The sequence below is a fragment of the Dipodomys spectabilis genome, unplaced genomic scaffold (genome assembly GCF_019054845.1).
Source record: "Dipodomys spectabilis isolate Male_0828 unplaced genomic scaffold, ASM1905484v1 ptg000363l, whole genome shotgun sequence".
Taxonomy (NCBI): Eukaryota; Metazoa; Chordata; class Mammalia; order Rodentia; family Heteromyidae; genus Dipodomys; species Dipodomys spectabilis.
This window is the reverse complement of record NW_024871040.1, coordinates 6,052,536-6,077,016: the sequence shown is the minus strand read 5'-3', so window position 1 is coordinate 6,077,016 and position 24,481 is coordinate 6,052,536. Positions and strand designations below refer to the sequence as shown.

At 45.8% G+C, this 24,481-nt stretch overlaps 1 protein-coding gene across 1 annotated transcript in view; it reads left to right on the top strand.

Annotated features, from left to right (window-relative positions):
- Positions 1-24,481, top strand: part of Depdc5 (DEP domain containing 5, GATOR1 subcomplex subunit) — a 138,306-nt gene that overhangs the window by 101,863 nt on the left and 11,962 nt on the right. The window contains exons 33-37 of the mRNA XM_042666295.1: positions 6,263-6,417; positions 9,277-9,354; positions 10,426-10,558; positions 12,619-12,727; positions 15,517-15,744. Of these exons, the coding sequence (XP_042522229.1) occupies positions 6,263-6,417; positions 9,277-9,354; positions 10,426-10,558; positions 12,619-12,727; positions 15,517-15,744 (703 nt within the window). The remainder of the gene's footprint in view (positions 1-6,262; positions 6,418-9,276; positions 9,355-10,425; positions 10,559-12,618; positions 12,728-15,516; positions 15,745-24,481) is intronic.

The window sequence follows — 24,481 nt, the reverse complement described above, 5'->3', positions numbered from 1 at the left end:
GGATCACACTGGTGTTGAACCCAGTATTTCTTCATTGCCACTGTGTGGATGGTTTGCCTGGTGCCATGAATCTCACTACATCATTATCTTCCCTTGAAGGTTTCATAAGCAACATGAGACATGTGTACTTAGGGACAAACACTCAGTTTTCTCCTCCTGGTACAACCAGATACATTTATAACAGTGTGGCAGGAAGTGGTGAAAAACAGCCAGCATTTATAAATAGGCAGGTGCTCTATCATAGGCTAACAGTATATAACCGAGGATAGTTTGCTTGCCTGCCTGCTACGCTTCACTTAACTCGTTTGTCAAAGAAAATATTTGGACCAGATCTTTAAGAGCCTTCACTTACTATGTGTCAAACATGTGTGTTATTTCATTTCTTTTCAGAGCCTATCCTGTGAGAGAAGTAAATGTGTGATGCTAATTTTTCAAATGAAGAAATTAAGGGACAAAGATACTGTTTTTTATTTTTGTTTTTTGTCAGTCATGGGGCTTGAACTCTAGGCTTGGGCACTGTCTTTGCGCTCTTCAGCTCAAGGCAAGAGCGCTCTACTGCTTGAGCCACAGCGTCACTTCTGGTTTTCTGGTGGTTTATTAGAAATAAGAGTCTCATGGACTTTTCTGCCCAGGCTGGCTTTGAACCTCGATCCTCAGATCTCAGCCTCCTGAGTAGCTAGGAGTACAGGCGTGAGCCACCAGCTAAAGATTCTGTTTTCTACAGTACAGTGTAGAGCTTTAATCCAGGCCTCACAGATTTGACTCAAGACTCACTCTGTAATTAGTATTAGTAATTACTGTTTTGACAGATCCTTGGTGAATAGAAACAGGTCTTCCTTCCTTTATTGAAGCCTCTTACTGTATATGAAATTGACTTAGTTACCATGAACCATTTTTAGACATCTGCATAGTGGAAAGAATTTACGTGCAGTCAGGCAGGGTGCTAGGCACCATGGCTCAAGCCTGTTATTTTAGCTACTTGGGAGGGGGAGATCAGGAATGGAAGTTTGAAGTCAGCCCAGGCATAAAAGTTCAAGAGGCTCCATCTCAAGCAATGACTGAATATATTTCTGAGTGCCTGCCACCCCAAGCTACAAGAGAAGCACAGTGACTGAATGCAGTAGCACATGCCTGTCATCCCAGTGACAAAGGGAAGCACAAATAAGAGGATCACAGTTCAGGCAATTTAGGTATAACTCAAGATCTGTTCTCAAAAATAACCAATGCAAAAAGGGTCTGGTTATGTGACTGAAGTCTTGCTTAACAAGCAAAAGACATTGAATTCAAACCACAAAAAAAGGGAAATTAGGGCTGGGAAGGTGGCTCAGTGGTAGAGCGCTTGCCTTGCATGCCTGAGGCCCTGGGTTCGATTCCTCAGCACCACATAAGCAAAAAAGAAAAAACCAGAAATGGCGCCGAGGCTCAAGTGGTAGAGCACTAGCCTTGAGCTGAAGAGCTGAGGGACAGCAACCAGGCCCAAAGTTCAGGCCCCACGACCAGACCAAAAAAAAAAAAAAAGGGAAATTAACACCTGTTGTGTATTCACTATGATGATATTTTGCAGACAAAATCTTTATAACAACCTATAAGGCCACAGATATTATCATTCTGTTTTGCAGATGAGAAAACTGAGATAGGAGCTAGTCAAAGGATACTCACCAGTGACCACACTGCCCATCTATAGTGGGAGGGTTAATTAGTTAATCATGGAAACTTGCTTTTCTTAGACCAGAGGTTGCCCTGCCTGTCTGTGCAGATCTTCAGGTATCTTGATGTCTACAGCTCCCTGTGACCCATGAGCTGCCTAGCCCCAGGCCACACCCTCCATTCCCACCAGGACCTCCGAGTTCTATTCTAAGCCTCTCTCATCTCTAAATGTAGGAGACATACTATTTTTGGTTTGAAACAGACTTAGATCGATGTCTTTCGTCTTTTGCTTCCTGAGAGACTCCCTTGTGAGCAGTTTTAGATTGAGATTAGAATTTAACATAAAACAAAATTATAATGTCAGTTGAATGCATCTCTTCCTGCTAGTGTCTATTCCCTATTCCTTCTGTCTCCTCTCCACCCTTATCCAGGACCTGGACATTCAGAGTATGCAGTGAGCCCTTTAAAAGAAAGATGTTGCTGGATGCCAGTGGCTCATGCCTGTAATTCTAGCTACTCAGGAGGCTGAGATCTGAGGATCATGATTCAAAGCCAGCCCGGGCAGGGAAGTCTGTGGGATTCTTATCTCCAGTTAACCACCAGAAAACCCAAAGTGGTGATGTGGCTCAAGTGGTACAGTGCTTGCCTTGAGCTGAAGAGCTGAGGGACAGTACCCAGACCCAGAGTTCAAGCCCATGACCAACCCCAAAAAAAAGACAAAAGAAAGAAAGATGGTGGTGGTTGCCAGTGGCTCATGCCTATAATCCTAGCTACTCAGGAGGCTGAAATCTGAGGATTGAGTTTTGAAGCCAACCCCAGGCAAGAAACTCTGTGAGACTCTTCTCTCCAATTAACTACTTAAAAAGCTGCAAGTGGATCTATGGCTTAAGTGGTAGAGTACTAGTCGAGCAAAAGAGCTCAGGGATAGCACTCAGGCCCTGAGTTCAAGCCCAAGAGAGGCTCCAAAGAAAGAAAGAAAGATGCTATGGGTTTAAAGACTGAGCCATGTAGTCTTTGGTATCTCTCCATGGTTACCACTGCAAGGACTGGTTGTGAATCCTTCCCCACCCATGTGCACTGACCTCTTCCAATCTTGGGTGTCTCTTCTATAGAATGAGACTAATTAATAATGGTGTTCTCAGAGGGTTGCTAGGAGAGAAAAATCACATGAAGCATCTTTGTGGTTGGCTCAGATCTAACTCATAGTAATTCTCCATAGTGTATCTGTATATGGAGGAGGGAGGCTTAATTAGTGGGTGGAGGAAGAGGAACAGAACAGTAAATGGGCTTGACTGACCCTTGGCTCTTTTCTCATTTGTGTGTGTGTGTGTGTGTGTGTGTGTGTGTGTGTGTGTGTGTGTGTGTGTGAGAGAGAGAGAGAGAGAGAGAGAGAGAAAATAGGCTTGAGCTTCTAATTGTGATGGTCCTGTTGGACTTTGGGAAGCAGGAAGGGCCTCAGTCTCTTGCAAATGTATTGCCATGTTTTCTTCTCCTCATAGCAGCAACTTGCTGAGAGATAGGGTTCTTGTCAGCCAAATGGGAGGTGGGGTGTCACTCCAGACCAGTTTTGCTAAGGTAAAGAAGTACCTGTCAAATTAAAGAACACAGCAGTGCACAGAAGGTTCTAGGTAATATGCCACCATTCCATCATTCTAATGGTAACAGATATGTCATCAGTTACATTGTTTTCCTCTTTATATGTTATTCTCTGAGGGAAAAATAAATGAAACAACTTTTGGGGGGTGGGGGCTTGTTGGTTGTGCCAGCTCAAGGCTAGCACTCTACCACTTTGAGCCACAGCTCCACTTCGAGTTTTTAGGTGGTTAATTGGAGATAAGAGTCTCATGGACTTTCCTGCCTGGGCTGGCTTCAAACTGTGATCCTCAAATCTCCTGAGGAGCTAAGATTACAGGCATGAGCCACCAACATCTAGCTGGAAAATGCTTTTTGTCATCACAAAACTTACATAAGAATTGAGAGGGCATAAGAAGCACTTTGGTCATGCAACTTTCCTCAGGAGTCAGCCTCATGATGTCTTCTGTCCATGGCTTGGTGCCAAGAGAGGCCCCTGCCACAAGAGACCTGAACCTCTGTCCTTCTTCTACTATTTGACCCCAATAGGTCTCTCACAAGAGACCTGGCAGTCAGCAGCCCAACCCAGCACATCTGGATTCCAATTGTGCGTGGTAAGCATCTCTGAAGTCATCGCTTTCTTTTGGTCACCTCCATCTCCAGTGGACACAACCCCCAGCCAGGCAAGGGACCATATCTCACCTACATAGCCTTTAGTAGCTACCTGTGTGGTCTTCCTGCTTCTACCCAGTGTGACCTGGACTCTATGGTCACCTTCTGAATGAAATCTGGTTGTGTCAGCCCCCTCATTAAAACTTTCCAGGGCTTTCTTTGCTTTAGGATAATGGTCTCTGCATAATTAATTGGAGCCCACTTTTCTCTCCAGCCTCTTCTGTGTCTTCCTCACTCCGGTGATCTCCATGGCACTGTTTCCTTCCCCTATAGTGCACACGCTGTCACGCACTGTCCCCTCTTACCATGCCGAGTTAATTCCTGCTCATCCATTAGATATGTGTCATGGAGTTACACAGCTCCTGTGTGCTTTTTTTTTTTAATCAGTACCTCTCATAGTTCTACTTTGCATGCCTATGTGGCTACTATGAGTCAGGAACTGAGTACTCTAACATTCTCTAACCTCTGCTCTGCAACCTGCAACCTTTAGTGGATGCTTGTAGGGATTCCAGGTGTGTAGAACCATCTTGCATCTAGGCCCTGTAAAGGAAATGAGGCAAATACATTTGTATGAGGCAAAACCTGGCAGCTACCAGAATAGGGGGCTAATAGAGACCCAGAGCATGGGAGTGGAGAGAATCAGGAAATGTGTAGCATTTGAAATGGCCTTTCAACATGGATAGAGTTTTTGATAGTGATGGGGGAAAAAACCATCCTAAGGCCACAACACATGGATGAGATGATGTAAGCAGAGGTGGATTTATCTGGAGATGTCCATATGGTAATGGTGGGTGTCACTGTGACATCTCAACTCTGGCAGGGTCTTCATTGCCTTGTGGGTTGGTTCTCAAAGTGGTAGCTCATGGAGAGATGCAAGATTTTAGAGTCACAGAATAATGAAGTTGGAACTGTTCTCTAGGAAAGTGCAAATGAGGGTGGCTCTCAGGTAGAGTTTTGGGGAGTGAGGCTGTGGTCACAGGACTGTTTAGGAGGCTGTTCCAGTCCTATCTGTCAGAGGGATGTCTTCTTAGTTCTCTGAGACTTGCGTGTGCATCTGCCGAGGGGAGGCCACAGGACTAGGCCTCTTTTTAGATAAGAAGTCATCGGAGAGCTATAGAGTTTGAACCTGGGCAGGTGGAAGGCTGAGTGTATCACTAACCGAGTGAAAGAGGAATGAGGTAGAGAAGCGAGAGTCATGGGAGATGGATGGTGCTCATTGTTATTTCATCCTTTGTTTTTTCTCTAAATGTATTCTCTCCTCATTTTCCTGATTCTGACTTATTTTCCTACAGGGAGTTGTCTTTAGTGTCACTCTTGTGGTTCACTGAATCTGGTATAGAAGAGATTTCTTTCTTTTCTTTTCTTTTCTTTTGTTTTCTGTCATAGTTCTTGAACTCTGGGTCTGGGTACTGTCCCTAAGCTTTTCAGCTCAAGGCAAGTGCTCTACCACTTGAGCCACATCACCACTTTGGGTTTTCTGGTGGTTAATTGGAGATAAGAGTCTCACAGACTTTCCTGTCCGGGCTGGCTTTGAACCATGATCCTCAGATCTCAGCCTCCTGAGTAGCTAGGATTACAGGCGTGAGACACCGGCACCCGGCTAAAAGGGATTTCTGTGGTCCTGGGGATTTATTGTGAAGAACTGCTTCCCATCTGCCTCAGTTTAGAGGGCAGGAGTTCCTAGCTGCTCTGACAGAGGAGCTAGGATTGAGCATGTTCTCTGGGCTCCTTTAGCTCTTATACCAGGGACCAGTGTGTCCTAGGAATGACAGTAGAAAGGACTATATACTTAATCACTGTAAAGATTTTTTTTTTTTGCTAGTCCTGGGATTTGAACTCATGGCCTGGGCATTGTGCCTGAGCTGCTTTTGCTCAAGGCTAGCACTCTGTCACTTGAGCCACAGTGCCACTTCTGGCTTTTTCTGTTTATGTGATACTGAGGAATGTGGTACTGAGGGCTTCATGCATGCTAGGCAAGCACTCTATCACTAAGCCACATTCCTAGTCCAACTTTAAAGATCTTGAAGGAGACTGTTAGTGTATGTGTATGTGTGCGCACATGAACACTCTTACACGTGTGCACCTGTAACAGGGCTTGAATTTAGGGCTTCTTGTTCTTGCTTTCTTTCTCATGGCTGGCACTCTACCACTTGAACCATACATCTGCAGACTTCTCTACCTAGACCGGTCTCAAACTTCAACACTACAGGTTTCAGTCCTCTGAGTAGCTAGGGTAACAGGTGTGAGCCACTGGCACCCATTGTTTGTTTATTTGTTTGTATACCTGTTGAGTGAATAAACCAGGGTACTTCATTATGTTTTCTTGCTGGTTATTCTTGGATCCAGGTATTAATTTTTTATTCTCCTGTAGGCATCGCTGGACCAAACAGTTGCTCCAGTGTTGGATGGCACCAGTTTGGGGGTAAGCGCAAGCCAATCTGTGGACAGAGGAAGCAGCCAGACCTATGGGAGTTCCCAGAACTTAGGAGAACAGGCCTTCCCCTCTGGAAATCCCAGTGACAGCAGGTGAGATTCAGAATTATTAAACTCATTCTCCATAGGGTGGGAACAATTTAACCAAAGTTTCTGACTGCCAGAAATCATTTGTGGGACCCTGGGCAAGGCAGTCCTTCACCAGAGCTGTATGATGGACTTATGACCTGTACTCTAATCTCCCTTGCTCACAGGGTAGCTAGGAGGTGTCCTTTGAGACATAGGAAGGTGTCAGATCCCATGCAGGAGCACAGGGCTTCACAAAAGGGGCCCAGACCTGTCTGTTCTGGTCACCACAGTGCCTGTGGCGTGCTTGCACAAGATAGCATGCAGTCAGTAAGGAAGTGAACAGTGAATGAGTCACTTATTCTGGCCAAAGGTGGCTGTTCTTTTTCTACTACTGAGTATCCAGAGGGTTTTGCCTGAGCCTCATGTGCTTTAAAAAGTGCTCTAGCTTTTAAAAAAAACTTTAAATGAATACATAATAACTGCACATATTTATATAATATAAGGTAATGTGCTCTGGCTTTTAAAGCCATCGTTAGTTTTGAGAAACTTTTTTTTTTTGTCAGTCATGGGGCTGGAACTCAGGGCCTAGGCACTGTCCCGGAGCTCTTTTGCTCAAAGCTAGTGCTTTGAGCCATAGGGCCACTTCCAGTTTTTGAGTGGATAATTGGAGATAAGAGTCTCACAGGGACTTTTCTGCCCAGACCGGCTTTGAACCACAGATCTCCTGAGTAGCTAGGATTATAGGGTGTGAGCCACCGGCATTTGGCTGAGAAATTTCTTTTTAACTTCTTTCCAGGCTATGCTTGCTTTAAAATAATTCTGCTGAATCTGTTCTTACTGTCTCACTGTACTGACTTGAGAGTCTTTGACTAAATGATCTAAGAAACTTCTGTACCCCTTTCCCTGAGAGCAGACAATCCCATGGGTGCTCACCTGACCCCTTGTCAGCAGTCACTTGGTTTCTTTTTTTCTTTTTTTTTTTTTTGGTTGGTCGTGGGGCTTGAACTCTGGGCTTGGGCGCTGTCCCTGCGCATTTCAGCTCAAGGCGAGTGCTCTACGGCTTGAGCCATAGCGCCACTTCCGGTTTTCTAGAGGTTTATTGGAGATAAGAGTCTCACTAGGCGTTCCTACCTGGGCTGGCTTTGAACTGTGATCCTCAGATCTCAGCCTCCTGAGTAGCTAGGGTTACAGGCGTGAGCCACTGGCGCCCGGCTCACTTGGTTTCTTTAATGTCATAAATCCTATGCTGGTTTTACCTTTGCCTCACATACCAGAGAACAGTCATTCTAGCCAATAGAGGTGATGATCACTTCAGTTCTGGGAAGAAAAGAAAAACCATAGATGTTTAGCCTGGAAGTGAGAAGACCAAAAATGACCAGACAGGCAGAATCAGGACCAAAGACTGAAAATAACAGAAAGCAGATTTCATTTCTGGTCAAGGAATTAGCATGATGAGGGGCACCAGTGCACCAAAATGGGCTATATTTAGAGGAGCCTTTGAGAATGTTCCTGCTAGGACACCCTCTTATTCAAACACATGGACTCAGTAGAAACTTGGAATTAGGAGGAAATAAACCTTATGGGTCTTTACAGGTTTTTTCTAGCCTGAGGTTCTGGTTTTTATTTTTTTTTGATGTGATGTTGGGGATTGAGTCTAGAGCCTTGTACATGTTAGGCAAGTGCTATACCAGTGAGCCCCACCCTCAGCCCCTAAATGTTGTCTGTGGGATGAAGGAAAGGAAGAGATTCTGAAGAGTTTGAGAGGCTTCTGGTCAAGCCTAGGACAACCCAGTTTAAGTGGTCCATTCAACTGCTGAGTAATGTGTGTGTGTGTGTGTGTGTGTGTGTGTGTGTGTGTGTGTGTGTGTGTGTGTGTATGAGAAAGGGGGGGAAGGAGGGAGGGAGAGAGAGAGAAAGAGAGAGAGAGTGGCCTGGAACTGGAGATCCTCAAGCCTCAGTATCCTCTAAGTGCTGGGATTACAGGCATGTGCTGCCATGCCTGACTTGAGCATGTTCCAAGGCACTGTCACATGATTAAGAGCAAACTGGAGCAGTATAAGGTAGAAAGCTCTGGGCTTTGGACAGTGGCTGACCCGAATTCTAACCCAGATCCTGATGTTTCTCTTCTCAGCTCTTTGGCCTTCACCAGCTCCTTGAACCAACCTGAGTTTCAAAGAGTCAAAGCTATTGTAGTCTTTAGTATTGTTTACCATTTGGGGCTATATGACTAGTCTATCCATCCTGTACTTACTATCACACACATTAGCCTCACAACTACTCTGAAAACGCATCATTCACACATTTCAAAGGAGGAAACAGGCTTTAAAAAAGCCAGAGGAGCCGGGCACTGGTGGCTCATGCCTGTAATCCTAGCTACTCAGGAGGCTGAGTTCTGGGATCATGGTTCAAAACCAGCCCGGGCAGGAAAAGTCCGTGAGACTCTATTCTCCAGTAAACCACTCAGGAAACCAGAAGTGGTGCTGTGGCTCAAGTGGTAGAGTGCTAGCCTTGAGCTGAAGAGCTAAGGGACAGCGCCCAGGCCCAGAGTTCAGGCCCCACGAGTGACCAAAAAAAAAAAAAAAAAGCCAGAGGTCGGGTAGCTGGTGATTGAGGATACTGAGATTCCAGCCTCTATGCTTTGGGTTAAGACTGACAAAATGACATGTGAAAAGATGTCAGACTAAAATCCAAGAGCAGTACAAGAAGATTTCTTGAAAATGCTTGGGCCTGAAGCATGTTATTAAAAGGGAGAGATGCTTATTCAGGGCAGGTGGATTTGGACCTGAGCCCACTTTATATTCTGCTTTTTTTTAAAGTAGGGAACCACCCATGAAATACTGACCACCTGTGCACCCTTTTGTTTTGTACCCCTCTGTGTTACAGCTCTCAGCAGCAGGCGACAAGCTGTTTAACGTCATCCTCCACGCTGGTGGAGATCCTGGAAGCCATGAAGCACTCCTCGTAAGTGGCTCATCGCATTACACATGGTGCAGAGGCAGGAGGTCGTACAAGGCCTAGGCCACAGCAGTGCTCAGGTAGTGTGGAGCTAGGCCTGCTCAGCTCTGCTGTTCACCAGCTGTGGCAAGTTACTCCTTTTTTTTTTTTTTTGGTCAGTTGTGGGGCTTGAACTCTGGGCCTGGGCACTGTTCCTGAGCTCTTCTGCTCAAGGCAAGCACTACCACTTGCGCCACAGTACCCTTTCCTACTCCTTTTTTTGGGAGGGAGTCATTTGTGGTGCTTGAACCCAGGGCCTGGGCACTTCCCTGTGCTCTTTTGCTCAAGGCTAAAGCTCTACCACTTTGAGCCACAGCCTCACTTTTGTTTTCTGGTGGTTCATTAAAGATAAGAGTCTTATAGACTTTCCTGCCCAGGCTGCCTTTGAACCTTGGTCCTCAGATCTGAGCCTCTTGAGTAGATAGGATTGTAGGTATGAGCCAGGTGCCCAGCTTTGTGGCAAGTTATTTCTCCAAGATTCCATTACCTGGTTTATGTAGTGTTTTTTCTTTCTTTTTTTTTTTTTTAAGCTGTTAAGCGCATGGTTGATCAAAGGATTAAATTAAGTAGCTATGTGAAGGACCTTGTGTAATGCTGCCAAACAGAGTATTCTCTAAATGTCATGCTCCTTGCCCCATAACTTTTTTTTCTTTTCTTCTCTCTCTCTCTTTTTTTTTTTTTGTGCTCATCCTGGGGCTTGAACTCAGGGCCTGGGCACTGTTCTTGAGCTTTGTTCAAGGCTAGTGCTCTACCACTTGCCCTGTAGCAACACTTCTGGCTTTTTCTGAATAGCTTATCGGGAATAAGAGTCTCACAGACTTTCTTGCCCCACAGGCTTCAAACCACAGTCCTCAGATCTCAGCCTCCTGAGTAGCTAGGATTACAGGCATGAGCCACCAGAACCTGGCTGGTGGCTGGGGATTTCTCTTGGTCTAGAAATTGCTTTCTGAGTTTCTTCACTTCAGATAGTAAATGCTTTTTCTTTCTGCTTGTGGCCACTGGGAACACACATACCCTGCTCGCTGTGTTGGAACCCAGGACAGGAGTCCAGCTGCTCTCTGAACAGAAAGGCCTCTCACCGTGCTGCTTTGTCAGTGCTGAGGGGGTGCATTGGCTGATGAACAACGTGGAGGGGGTGCAGACACAGGCGATGGCCATTGACATCCTGCAGGTGAGGCAGCAGGCTGGCCTGCAGAGCTGCATGCTCTCGTTCTTGGGAAACTAGGGCCTGGCTTGGAAATAGTTACCTTTTCCAGTAACAAGTTCTATAGTTGGGGTGAGGATCTGTTTTTAATAAATGTGGGGCCTATCAGAAATTTACAAAGGTTGGATATTCTTTGGAAATATATTTTAAAGACCTTACAACTGGGTATGGTGACACAAGCTTGTAATCCCAGCACTCAGAAGTGGAGGCAGGAAGATTAAAGGCAGCCTGAGCAACACAAGATTCTGTTTCGAGAGATCCAAAACTCCTTAAAAGTCTGCCCAAATTTACCAGAACTGAAATATTCTGGAAATAAGCTTCACAGTTTTTCCCCCACTTTAGTCAGTTTTTCCCCCACTTTAGTGTGTGTGCCTATGTGTGTGTTGGTCTTGAGGCTTGAACTCAGGACCTGAGTGCTGTCCCTTAGCTTTTTTTACTTAAGGCTAGTGCTCTACCGCTTGAGCCACAGCTCTGCTTCTGGCTTTTTGGTGGTTCATTGGACATAAAGACTCTCACGGAGGCCAAACACCAGTGGTTTATGACTATAATCCTAACTACTCAGAAGGCTGAGATCTGAGGATTGTGGTTTGAAGCTAGTTAGAGCAAGAAAGTCTATCAGACTCTTATTTCCAATAAACTACCAAAAAGCCAGAAATAGAGCTGTTGCTGAAGTGGTAAAGTGCTAGCCTTGAGCTAAAGAAGCTCAGAGATAGTGCCCAGACTCTGAGTTTAAACGCCCATGCCAGCACACAAAAAATAAGTAAAATTGCCACGCGCCAGTGATTCATGCTTATAATCCTAGCTACCCAGGAGATTGAGATCTAAGGATCGCCATTCAAAGCCAGCCCAGGCAAGGAAAGTCCATGAGACTCTTCAATAAACTATTCAGAAAAAGTCAGAAATGGCATTGTGGTCCAAGTGTAGAATGCTAACCTTGAGCACAAAGAGACTGAGGGATAACACTGAGACCTTGAGTTCAAGCCGCAGGACAGGCAAAAATAAATAAATAAATAAAAATAAAATAAAATGATGTGATATTTGCATGAAACCCAGGCATATCTCTCAAATACTTTAATCTCAAGAATCTTTACAATACCTATAGAATGTAAATGTTGTGGAACTAGTTATTATGCTGTATTTTTAGGGAGTCATGACAAGAAAAAAGGGTCCATACGTGTTTAATGATGCAACTTTTTGCTCTCCTTTTTTTTTTTTTTGGTCAATCATGGGGCTTGAACTCTGGGCCTGGGCGCTGTCCCTCAGCTCTTCATCTCAAGGCAAGTGCTCTACCACTGGAGCCACACCACCACTTCCAGTTTTCTGGTGGTTAAATTGGAGATAAGACTCTCATGGACTTTCCTGCCCTGGCTGGTTTTGAACCAATCCTCAGATCTCAGCCTTCAGAGCAGCTAGGATTATAGGCATGAACCACTGATGCCCCGCCTTTCCAAATATTTTTGATCTGTAATTGGTTGAATCCACAGAAACAGAATGCTGAATGTATATGCAAGATTCAATTCTAGCTGTGGTTTCAGTCATCTTGCAGTGGGGGGGTATATCTTAGAAACCTATTCCCCTTGAAAATGTTAAGTTTGATAAACTACAATGATGGTCCATCTGGATAATGTTTATACTTTGCTGTGTGTATAAAATATTTGATGGTGGGCTGGGAAGGTGGCTCAGTGGTAGAGTGCTTGCCTTGCATACATGAGGCCCTGACTTTGATTCCTCAGCACCACATAAGCAGAAAAAGCCACAAGTGGTGCCATGGCTCAAATGGTAGAGCACTAGCCTTGAGCTGAAGAGCTGAGGGACAGTGCCCAGGCCCAGAGTTCAGGCCCCACAACCGGGGGAAAAAAAAAAGATAAAAAAGAAATATTTGATGGTAATAGCATGCATTAACATTTTGTGCTATAATCTATACCAGACAAATTGCACCGTGCATTCTTCTAGACTCCTCTGTGCAACCTAGCTTGACTCTCTGAGGTTCCTCTGGGTAAGTTTCAGAGTTTCATTGTTTTTCCTAGAAAATGTTGGAAGAGCAACTCATCACACATGCATCTGGTGAAGCCTGGCGTACCTTCATCTATGGCTTCTATTTCTACAAGATAGTGATGGACCGAGAGCCAGACCGAGGTCAGAGCCAAAGCAAATGCAGATGCCCTAGGGGGAGGGTTTTCCCTGGTGACTTGCTCTTCTACCTGACCGTGCTTCCTGAACTCCTTGTGTACCTTTGTAATCTGAGTTTACAGATCTATCAACTTCCTTGAGCCTTTGCACATAATTTTAGTATAATCAGAGTGACAAGCATTTTTTAAGTTATAACATATTCTTATTGAGGACACTGTGGGGAAAAGATAAACCTTGAGGCCCAGGGTGTGAGAAATTCTCAGGGTCAGATTTTGGGATTCTGTTTCTCTTTTCTTTTTCCTTTCCTTTTTTCTTTCCGTTCCTTTCCCTCCTCCTCCTCCTCCCTGTCCTCCTCCTCCCCCTCCTCCCCCTCCTCCCCCTCCCCCTCCTCCTCCTCCCCCTCCCCCTCCTCTTCCTCCTCCTCCTCCTCTCCCTCCTCCCCCTCTTCTTCCTCCTCCTCCTCCTCCAGCACTGAGACATGAACTCCATGCGTGATACTTTTGCTCACTGGCTGATGTTCTACCAACCGAACCATGCCTAAGAAACCCCTTGGGCTCTGTTTTTATTTTTATTTATTTATTTTTGTTGGTCGTGGGGCTTGAACTCTGGGCCTGTGCACTGTCCCTGCACTCTTCAGTTCAAGCCGAGCACTCCACCACTTGAGCCACAGCGCCACTTCCAGTTTTCTAGTGGTTTATTGGAGATGAGTCTCATGGATGTTCCTGCCCAGGCTGGCTTTGAACCTCCATCCTCAGATCTCAGCCTCCTGAGTAGCTAGGATTGCAGGCGTGAGCCACCAGCACCAGGCTTGGGGCTCTGTTTTTTTTGAGTTTTTTTTTTGCCAGTCATGGGGCCTGAACTCTGGGCCTGGGCGCTGTCCCTCAGCTCTTCAGCTCAAGGCTAGCGCTCTACCACTTGAGCCACAGTGCCACTTCCGGCTTTATCTGTTTATATGGTGCTGAGGAATCGAACCCAGGGTCTCAAGCATGCAAGGCAAGCACTCTACCACTGAGCCACCTTCCCAGTTGGGCTCTGTTTTTAGCAATTTCTTTTTTTTTTTGGTGGGTCGTGGGGCCTGAACTCTGGGCCTGGGCGCTGTCCCTCAGCTCTTCAGCTCAAGGCAAGCGCTCTACCACTTGAGCCACAGCGCCACTTCCTATGGGCTCTGTTTTTAAATAAAGCACCCTTACTCCTACTCTACCTTGACTTAGCCATTAGAATCACATCAGGTGGGCTCCACTCATGATTTATAGCACTTTTCATGTGCTGGGTTTCCAAGCTTTGTTTCTTTCCCTAGGAAGTCTGGTAAGTGCTGGCAAGTTTTTCAAGACTTGTCTTAGAGTCATCATTTGATATCTCCCCTAGGATAGAAAGGTCCATGATGCTCAATTCTCTTACATAAAATGATGCAATATTTGCATATAACCTGTGTATCACATCACCTGTGGAGTTGAAATCATTTCTTTTTTTTTTTGGGGTCCAGTCATGGGGCCTGAACTCTGGGCCTGGGCACTGTCCCTCAGCTCTTCAGCTCAAGGCTAGCACTCTACCACTTGAGCCACACAGCGCCACTTCCGGCTTTTTTCTTTTTGTTTATATGGTACTGAGGAATCAAACCCAGGCCTCATGCATGCAAGGCAAGCGCTCTACCGCTGAGCCACCTTCCACAGCCCGAGTTCAGTACAAATGCAGGTTGCTTTTCCCTCAAAATGTTTTCCATGTTTTCATTGAATCTATGGATGTAGAACCCGTGTGTCTAGAGGTCTGTTTGGGTTTTTGTTTGCTTGGGGTTTTTTTTTGTTTGTTTGTTTGTTTTGTTTTTGGTGGGTTTTTGGGTTTGAGTTTGGGTTTGGGTTTTGATGGTGAGAATCAAACCCAGAGCCTTGAACATGCTAGGAAAGTGCTTTGCTACTAAACTGTACTTCTTGTTTTTGTACATCTACAACTACTCTACAGCTGAGCCACACCCATAGCCTTTTTAGAAAAATGTGGAAAAGTGATCCCCAAGGGGTTGGAGGCGTGGGTCGGCTGGTAGAGTGTTAACCAATAAGCAAAAGAAGGCATCAGGTACTATTTGAGTCCCATTGATGCATTCCCCTTAAATTTGACCTGTTTCACCCTCAAATTACAAACTAAAACAACAGCAACAAATATTTAGATTGTTACATTCTCTACTCTAACATTAGGAGTGGGAAATTGAGGATAAAATTATTTATTTATTTTTGGTTGGTCATGGGGCTTGAATTCTGGGCCCAAGCACTGGCCCTCAGCCTTCAGCTCCAAGGCTAGCATACTACCACTTGTGCCACAGTGCCTCTCCTGGCTTTTTCTGTTTATGTGGTGCTAAGGAATCGAACCCAGGGCCTCATGCATGTGAGGCAAACTCTCTACCACTGAGCCTCCTTCCCAGCCCAAAATATTTTTTAAAAATAGAACTAAATTTCACATAACATAAAATTAACCATTTAAGGGGATATTTAGTATATTTGTGGGTGTTGTATGAACAGCACCACTGTATTAGTTTCAGATCCTTTTTACCACCTTAAAATGGGCCCCTTACCCTGTTAGCCATCATTCCCCAGCTCTTCCTCCTCTTTCCATCTAGGCAGCTTTTGTTCTCTAAAGATTTATATCCTCTGAACATCTCATACAAAAGGAGTTGAATAATGTGTGGCCTTTTATGTCCAGTTTCTCTTACTGTGTGTGTTTTTAAGGTTTATCCACGTTGTCCCATGGGTCAGTACAAACGTTAGCGTTTGCAGTGAGAATCCTTCACTCCCTTCTGCTCTTCCCAGTGGCCATGCAGCAGCCCACTGCCACCTGGCACACGGCAGGGGTGGACGACTTCGCCAGCTTCCAGCGCAAATGGTTTGAAGTGGCCTTTGTGGCAGAAGAGCTCTTGCACTCGGAGATTCCTGCCTTCCTTCTGCCTTGGCTCCCCAGCCGGCCAGCCTCCTATGCTAGCAGACACAGCTCCTTCAGCCGCAGTTTTGGAGGACGTAGCCAGGCAGCCGCACTTTTAGGTATGTGTTCGCCCTGCTTTGGGTCTGGTGGCTGCATTTGGCAGGTGGCTGGGAGAGGACGGTAGCCAACAAAGATAATGATACCATGTGAACCAGGATTACAGCCACTGTGACTGTCACACTGTCTATTGGCATTGAGGATTCCAGTGCTATCTTCCAACCAGCTGACAGTATTTAACATCTCTCAAATCAGAGCATGGTATCTGTCAAAACCCTGTACCATAGGAGAGAATAGAATTTTTTTTTACTTTTTTCTGAGAGAACCTTAGGATTTAGGGGATATAACTGGTACTCACTGCGTATTTAGTTCCTCAGGAGCCTTTCCTAGAATTCTAGCATCCTAGGTTCTCAGAAGAAGAAAGGGCCCAAAAGGTCATCCATTCCACATACTGGCAAAGCCTGAATCCCTCCCTTCATCTCTTCCTTCCAGGTCTGCTTGCCAAATTGAGGGATGTGAACTGAAAGTCTTTCCCCCTTTCTGTGGTTCTCTGACTCTAAGACAGGAATGAATATCTAGTGACCTTTTGATTGGAAACAGGACCTGTGTTCTAGAGGACCCAGCAATGGGCTGAGATGCGGGAGTCTGAAAATAAGTGCTCTGGATGAAGTACCATAGGATTTATCTAAGCCAGGTTGTAGCATACCTACAAGGCTAGTGTTCTATCACTTGAGCCACAGCTAACAGCCAACACAGTTTCCAGAGCCTCAGGTTCACTGAGATCCTTCACCCTCATAGCTGCACCTGTAGGTGCTCAGTATTACATATGAAAAGTGGAGAGGGCAGGAAAAGAGCCACAGGAGTGCAGAGCCCTCCTCCCTTTACCCAACCTAGGAGGCGTTGAAGCAGATGCCAGGCCAATGTGAAGTAAGGGACTGTTTTTAGAGCAGGACACATAAATGGTCAGAGGAGGCCCAATAGAAGGAAGCACTGTCCTCTGCCCTGTCCTGGCCCCTGAGCTCCTCCCATGCTTTTAACGATGTCATTTCTGGCTGCTCCAGCCCTGCCTGATGTGACAGTGCTAGTAAAAGCATCCATGCTAGGTTTCTGAGTGTTGATGAGTCAGACACTATACCAAGCAGAAAAGACCTTGTGTCATCCCAGTCCTGCAACAGGATGACTAAAACATTAGAGTTCTGGAGACTGATTCTTAGTTTGTCTAATGCTCTGGCTCTGCATCTACTGGATGCTAGAGCTGGAGTTTAGTCTCAGGATCACCTGGCCTTAAAGCCTGAGCTCTACTGCACCTGGATCGGTTAGGACTTCAGGTGATTCACACAATAGTCAGGTTCAGGAACAACTAACTGCTGCCGTTGGTGATGAAGGTCCTAGCCCTTGCTATAAAAGCATAGCTGTCTCAGTGTGGCTTCTCTTCTCTCTCTGCCACTCTGCATGTCTTTCCTGCAATTCCACCTGTGTCCTAGATCCAGCCACTGGGATCCCCACCAGGGTCTACAGCCAGTTGGTCTTGTCTCCATCATCTTTCTAGTCTCCATCATCCATTGCATGTCTTCACTTGCCTCATTGCACAACTTAGAGCCACTAAGCCTCCAGCCACTGCCCCCAAACCCATCCTTAGTATTCTATGTCCCTGAGCAAATAGAAGCTTTTAGAAGTGAATTCCCAGCTGGGTGCTGGTGGCTCATGTCTGGGATCCTAGAGACTCAGAAGGCTGAGATCTGAGGATCCCGGTTCAAAGCCAGCCCAGGCAGGAAAGTCTATGAGATTCTTATCTCCAATTAACTACCAGAAAACCAGAAGTGGTGCTGTGGTTCAAAGTTGTAGAGCACTAGCCTTGAGCACAAAAGCTCAGGGACAGTGCCAGGCCCTGAGTTCAAGCCCAATGACTGACCAAAAGAAGAAGAAGAGAAGGAAAAGGAGAAGGAGGAGGAGGAGGAGGAGGAGGAAGAGGAGGAGGAGGAGGGAAGAAGAAGAAGGAAGAGGAGGAGAGGGAGGGGGAGGGGAGAAGAAGAAAGAAAAGAATTCCTATTTGCCCTCACTAGTAGCTGTGTGGTAAAGTGAGGGAGGGAGTCCTGAGGATTTCTGGGGCACTGTTCCCCACTGTCCCAGATATTCTCAGGGGCTTCCTCACTCACTCCTAGTTCTCCTCTGAGGTCACACAGGAGTAAGACCTTCCCTAGCCCCACCCTCCACTCCCTGGGCCACTGAGACTCAGCTTCTTTGTCTCCTTTACTCTCATCACTACCTGACATTCTGTTTGTACAGCCTGTGTGTTTTTCTACTTCCACAAGGATTTAAGCTACGGGATGAACTTTTGTTTCATTCAATATCTGTCTCTGTACCTAGAGACCGCTTGTCACCTAGTCTGCTTAACACGTATCTGCTAGATGTGTGAAAACATGAATGAACGTGGTTCGGCAGAACTGGGGGCATTGAATGGGTGCAATAGGTCTGGAATCAGCAAACTTTCTGACCCCAAGCAATCAATGGTATAATTGTCAGACAGTTGTTTGGCCATGTCACTGTGCTCACCTCACCCTCCAGGAGACAAGGCCCATGTCCCAGAGGTCTGGACCCAGTCGCAGCCCACTTGTTGCATTTCCTCCTTAATTTTTCTGGAAAGCTTCAGGTATGCATCCTTGTGCAGGTTCTCAAGCTCTCCTGACATTGTCTGTACAAACTCCTTTCCAAAATCGTTTCCTTTGGTGGCTGGTCAAACCTATTGATGGTTGTAGTCTCCCGTTCAAGATCAGAGTCCATTCTCATAGTTTAGCTCTGGCTCTCAGTGCTGAAAGAATAGTCCATAGAAAAAATAAGTCATGGCTGTCAGTAGCTTACACCTGTAATCCTAGTTACTCAGGAGGCTGAGATCTGAGGATCACAGTTCAAAGCCACTCTGGGCAAGCAAGTCTGTGAGACTCTCTAATAAACTACTCAAAAAAAGCTGGAAGTGGGTGCTGTGGCTCCCAAGTGGTAGAGCCCTAACCTGGAGCCGTAGAGGCTTAAGGACAGCACCCTGGCTCAAAGTTTTGCCAAGGACTGGCAAAAAAAAAAAAGGAGAACAAGAGGAAGAGGGGAGAATTTTTAGTCCCAGCAGGTAGTTTTATAAACCAGTATTCTCTACCTGGGGTCTGCGTCCATGCCTCGGGCTCAGTGAATCTGAAACCAGACAGAATTTTATGTAGATATATTTTCCCAGAAAACATGCTGGCTTTTCAATGTTTCCCATGGTTGTTAAAAAGAATTTCATTCCATCACCTTTCCCACAGGCAGTGGCGATTTTTTGTTTTTGTTTTTGTTTTTTTCCTTTTAAACCTAATATGACCTTATTAAAGCTAATTTTATCCAGTGGTAATTTTCAGACCTTTCTGTTCAAACATGAAATGGTTCTTCCCAGCATTCTGCTTGCTTGTTTTACTTTTTCTTTTCTTTCTTTTCTTTTTTTGAGATAGTAGCCCAGGCTGATCCTCTTGCCTCTTGGGATTTCAGATGTGTGCCACCACACCTAGCTTCTTCCCAGGTTAAAATAGAGGCCGTGTCCTTATGTGAGAAAGAGCTATTGTCTTTTTTTTTTTAAGCTGGTCCTGAGGCTTGAACTCAGTGTCTTGGATACTGTCCTTGAACTTCTTTGCTCAAGTCTAGCACTCTACCAATTGATCCACAGCTCTCCTTCTGGCTTGTTGGAGGTTAATTGGAGATAAGAATCTCACAGACTTTCCTGCCCATGCTGACTTGGAACCCCAATCCTCAGATCTTAGCTTCCTTAGCTAGGATTACAATCATGAACTACCAGTACCCAGCTAATGCTATTGTCTTCAAATTAGGCTATCTTCCTAGCTAGGCATGGTGGCACATGCCTGTAATCCCAAAGCTTGGGAAACTGAGGCATGAGGATTTCAAGTTTGAGACCAGTCTGGACTACATAGCAAATTTGAAGACAACTAGATGACATACTGAGGTGCTGTCTCAAAACAAAAAACAAACAACCACCAAAAAAAAAAAAGAAAATCAAGCCAGGCCCCAGTGGCTCATGCCTGCTGTAATCCTAGCTACTTAGGAATCTGAGATCTGAGAATGGGGGTTCAAAACTAGGCCAGGCAGGAAAGTCTGTAAACCTCTTAACTCTAATTAACCATCATCACTAAAAAAAAAAAAAAAAAAAAGCTGAAAGTGGAGTTGTAGCTCAAGTGTAGGGTGCTAGCCTTGAGTGAAAAAGCTAAAGAATAGTACACACGCACATGTACATGCACACGCACACACTGGCTAGGCTAAAAGACTGTGAATTGTTTGTGATTTTTTCCTTGTTTTGTTTTGTTTTTTTTGTCGGTCGTGGGGCTTGAACTCCGGGCCTGGGCACTGTCCTTCAGCTCTTCAGCTCAAGGCGAGCACTCTACCACTTGAGCTACAGCGCCACTTCCGGTTTTCTGGTGGTTTATTGGAGATAGGAGTCTCACAGTCTTTCCTGCCCGGGCTGGCTTTGAACCGTGATCCTCAGATCTCAGCCTCCTGAGTAGCTAGGATTACAGGCGTGAGCCACCAGCGCCCAGCTTTATTCCTTGTTTGATTGTTTGGTTATTGTTCTCTCTCTCTCTCTCTCTCTCTCTCTCTCTTTCATTGGTCGTGGGGCTTGAACTCTGAGCCTGGACGCTGTCCTTCAGCTCTTCAGCTCAAGGCAAGCACTCTATCACTTGAGCCACAGGGCCACTTCCAGTTTTCTGAGTGGTTTATTGGAGATAAGAGTCTCATGGAGTTTCTTGCATGGGCTGGCTTTGAACCTCAATCCTCAGATCTCAGCTTCCTGAGTAGCTAGGATTACAGGTGTGAGCCACTGGTATCTGGCATTTTGTGTTTTTTTGTTGTTGTTGTTTTGTTTTTTGGTTGGTCGTGGGGCCTGAGCTCTGGGCCTAGGTGCTGTCCCTCAGCCCTTCAGCTCAGGGCTAGCGCTCTACCACTTGAGCCACAGAGCCACATCTGGCTTTTTTTTTTTTTTTTGCTTATGTGGTACTGAGGAATCGAACGTGGGGACCTCATACATACAAGGCAAGCGCTCTACCACTGAGCCACCTTCCCAGCCCCATTGTTTTGTTTCTTTTGAAGTTTTTTTCTTTTTGCTGCTCCTGTGGTTTGAACTCTGGGCCTGGATATTGCCTCTGAGCTTTTGTGCTTAAAGCTAGAGCCCTACTACTTAAGCCACAGCTCTGCTTCTGCCTTTTACTGTGATTCATTGGAGATAAGAATCTCCTGGATGGGGGGGGGGGGGGGTGGCTCAGTGGTAGAGTGCTTGCCTTGCATGCATGAGGCCCTGGGTTTGATTCCTCAGCACTACATAAACAGAAAAAGCCGGAAGTGGTGCTGTGGCTCAAGTGGTAGAGTGCTTGCCTTGAGCTGAAGAGCTGAGGGACAGTGCCCAGGCCCAGAGTTCAGACCTCATGACTGACAAGAAAAAAAAAAAAAAAGAATCTCATGGACTTTTCTGCCCAGGCTGCCTTTGAACAGCAATCCTCAGATCTCAGCCTCCTAAGTAGCTAGGATTACAGATGTAATTATTTGCCTTCTCTTAATGGCCTGCTGGACCTCAGGATTGGAAGGCACCCCTCCCCCGACCCTGCCTGGTGAACCTTTTGTATAGCATTCCTGATGGGTGTGAGAGCTGGCATTTCGCTTTGAAAACCCCGTTCGACATGTGGAAGACTGCTAGTGGCTCCTTCTTGGAACACAGTTGTGGTTGTGCCGAACTTCACTCCTTTCTGGGTTTGCACTTTTTTCCTCCACTCTCCTACTTCATGGGTTGTTCACAGCTTCCTAGCTGACCCGGGCATAGGCTGCCGGGCCTGCTCCTCCACTGGGCTTGCATGAACTTGTGGGACTTTCCATATATCTTTGTTTTCATGGTCCTCAATTGAGGACCTGGCTGACAGTACGGCTTACTTCCTTGAAACCCCAGGCAGCCTGTCCTGAACATAACATACCAGAGAAAAGAGATACACAAGGTCACTGTTGAAGTATATCCACTGCCCTTGGTTTTATGAATGGGACTTTTCTGGTTTGGGTCCAAGACCGGGACTCGAACTATGTACCTGACACTTTGGCTCATTGGCTAGTGCTTTACCAACTGAGCCACGTCTCCAACCCCATGACCAGGACTTTCTACCATGAAAGACATAAACAGTATCCAAGGCTAGAAAACAAAGCATTCTTTGATTTGGGCTGTGAAGTAAAGGGTTACCTTGGAAGTGTCATGAATCAGGAATATGAAGCTGAGATAGAATCTAGCTTGCTATCACTTAAGCCAGCCTGCTCCAACCTTTTCTGCTTTTAATTATTTTTCACATAGTTTCACAGTTTTTTGAGGTTTTGTTTTTTTTTTTTTCAGGCTAACCTTGGACTACCATCTTCCTCACGACATAGGTCTTGAGATTATATGTGTGGGATTATATGTGTGGACCACTGTGTATGATTTGTTCATTAAGATAAAGTCTGAGCCAGGTACCAGTGGCTCATGCCTATAATCCTAACTACTCAGCAGGCTGAGATCTGAGGATCATAGTTCAAAGCTAGCCTGGTTAGTAAGGTTCGTGAGACTCTGATCTCCAACCAAAAAGCCAGAGCTGTGGCTCAAGTGGTAGAGTACTAGTCTTGTGCACAAAAGCTCAGGGAGAGCTCCCAGGCCCTGAATTGAAGCCCTAGGACCCGCAAAATAATAATAGTAATAAAAATAATAATTTAAAAGATAACTTTTTGTTGCAGCTGGCCTCATATGATTGTCCCAAGCCCTGGTTCCCCAGTAACTGGGATTACAATGTGTACAACCATGCCTAATCCTACAATGTAACTTCGATGAGCCATTTAATATCAAAGTGATCGAGTTAAGGGTGCTAGGTGCCTTATTAGGTATAGCAGAGAGCACTTGTGAAGTCATGAGCAGGCCTGTTTGAGCACTGGCAAGCTTGTGGCTTACACAAGGAAGGCCTAATGGGCAGAGGAGGGAGACACAAAAGAGGCCAGAGGAAAAGGCCCAGGTGGGAGTTCTAAATCCTTCTCAGCCATTGTTCAATCTCACACACACACACACATACACACACACACACACACACACACACACACACACACACACACACACACACACACACACACACACACCACACACTGTGAAGCATCTGGGCTGCCACATCTCCATTTTAAGACAAGGAACTAGACCAGGAAAGGTAAGTCAATCCCTGTGCTCTTAGTAACGCAGGGATATGAGTGGCAAGTAAATGGCAGGCCTTAGATCATTCAACTCTCCGTGTAGAACCTTCCCCAGTTTGCGCCTTCTGGTTTTGGGGGAGTGATTGGCAGTATCCCTGGCAGCTGCATATCAGGCGGGCCAGCCAGTGCCCTAGGTAATACTCCTCTGCCTCTCAACAGTAGCTCATGAAAACTGCTGTCTCAAGAGCACTGTTTTATCATTGTCAGTGATAAAAAGCCATTGAGGGCTTTTACCTGCCAACTCCAGAACGTCACCGACTCTTTCTGATAAAGAAAAAAAAAATCATTAGAACTCATGGAGGTGGTGGGGAGGGAGGTGAGGGAAGCTCACAGAGTGAGCTGTGGTAAGTGTGCAGGCAGAGTAGAGCACTGCCTTCTTTTAACTTCTGATCCTACTTCAGGCCTTTACTTTGGTCAGGAACTTGATTGACAGGTCTTGAAAAGATCCCTATGTTAGTTGGGCTAAGTAGGATTTCAGAGCAGTGATCCCAGATAGCAAAAGCAGGTTTGGTACTGACCTAAAAACCTTCAGCCACACATCGTTAGAGCATCTTCATGAGGTTTCATTTCTGGAGAAAAGACTGGAGAACTAATGCTTGCTGGGTTGAAATCAGAAAAGCAGACCTTCCTTCTCACTCTGGTCTAGGCTGTTTCTCTTTGTTCATGGCTCCCAGCCTTCTGAAGTTGAGTCTCAGGGATCCTGACCAAGGCACCTACCTTCCCTGGGTGAATGAAGGGGAGATTGAAGATTAGGTAGAAGCAAATTACAGCCTGGCTAAATCAAGCTTACAATCCATTTGCTTATTTTATTCATTTATTTATTTATTATCAGTCATGGGGCTTGAACTCTGGGCCTAAACACTGTCCCTCAATTCTTCAGCTCAAGGCTAACACTCTACCACTTGAGCCACAGCACCACTTCCAGTTTTCTGGTAGTTTATTGGAGATCAAAGTTTCACAGCTTTTCCTGCCCAGGCTGGCTTTGAACCTCCATCCTCAGATCTCAGCCTCCTGAGTAGCTAGGATACAGGCATGAGTCACCAGCGCTAGGCTATATCTTTATTTTTATTTATTTTTTTTGTCAGTTGTGGGACTAGAACTCAGAGTGCTGTCTATGAGCTCTTTTTGCTAGTGTTCTACCACTTTGAGCTATAGCTCCACTCCTGCCATTTGCTTATTTAATCATTGCCCTTCCTCCCCTCCCCTCCTCCCCCATTACCCCTCCCGGTCGTTGGTCTGAACTCTGGGCCTGGGCACTGACCCTCAGCTCTTCAGCTCAAAGCTAGCGCTCTACCACTTGAGCCACAGGGCCACTTTTCCTGCTGGTGTGGTGCTGAGGAATCGAACCCAGGGCCTCATGCATGCGAGGCAAGCACTCTACCACTGAGCCACCTTCCCAACCCAATAGTTGCCCTTTTGTGTGTGTGTGTGTGTGTATGTGTGTGTGTGTGTGTGTGTGTGTGTGTCAGTATGTTAGTCCTGGGGCTTGAACTCAGAGCCTGGGCACTGTCTACTGTCTCTGAGCATTTT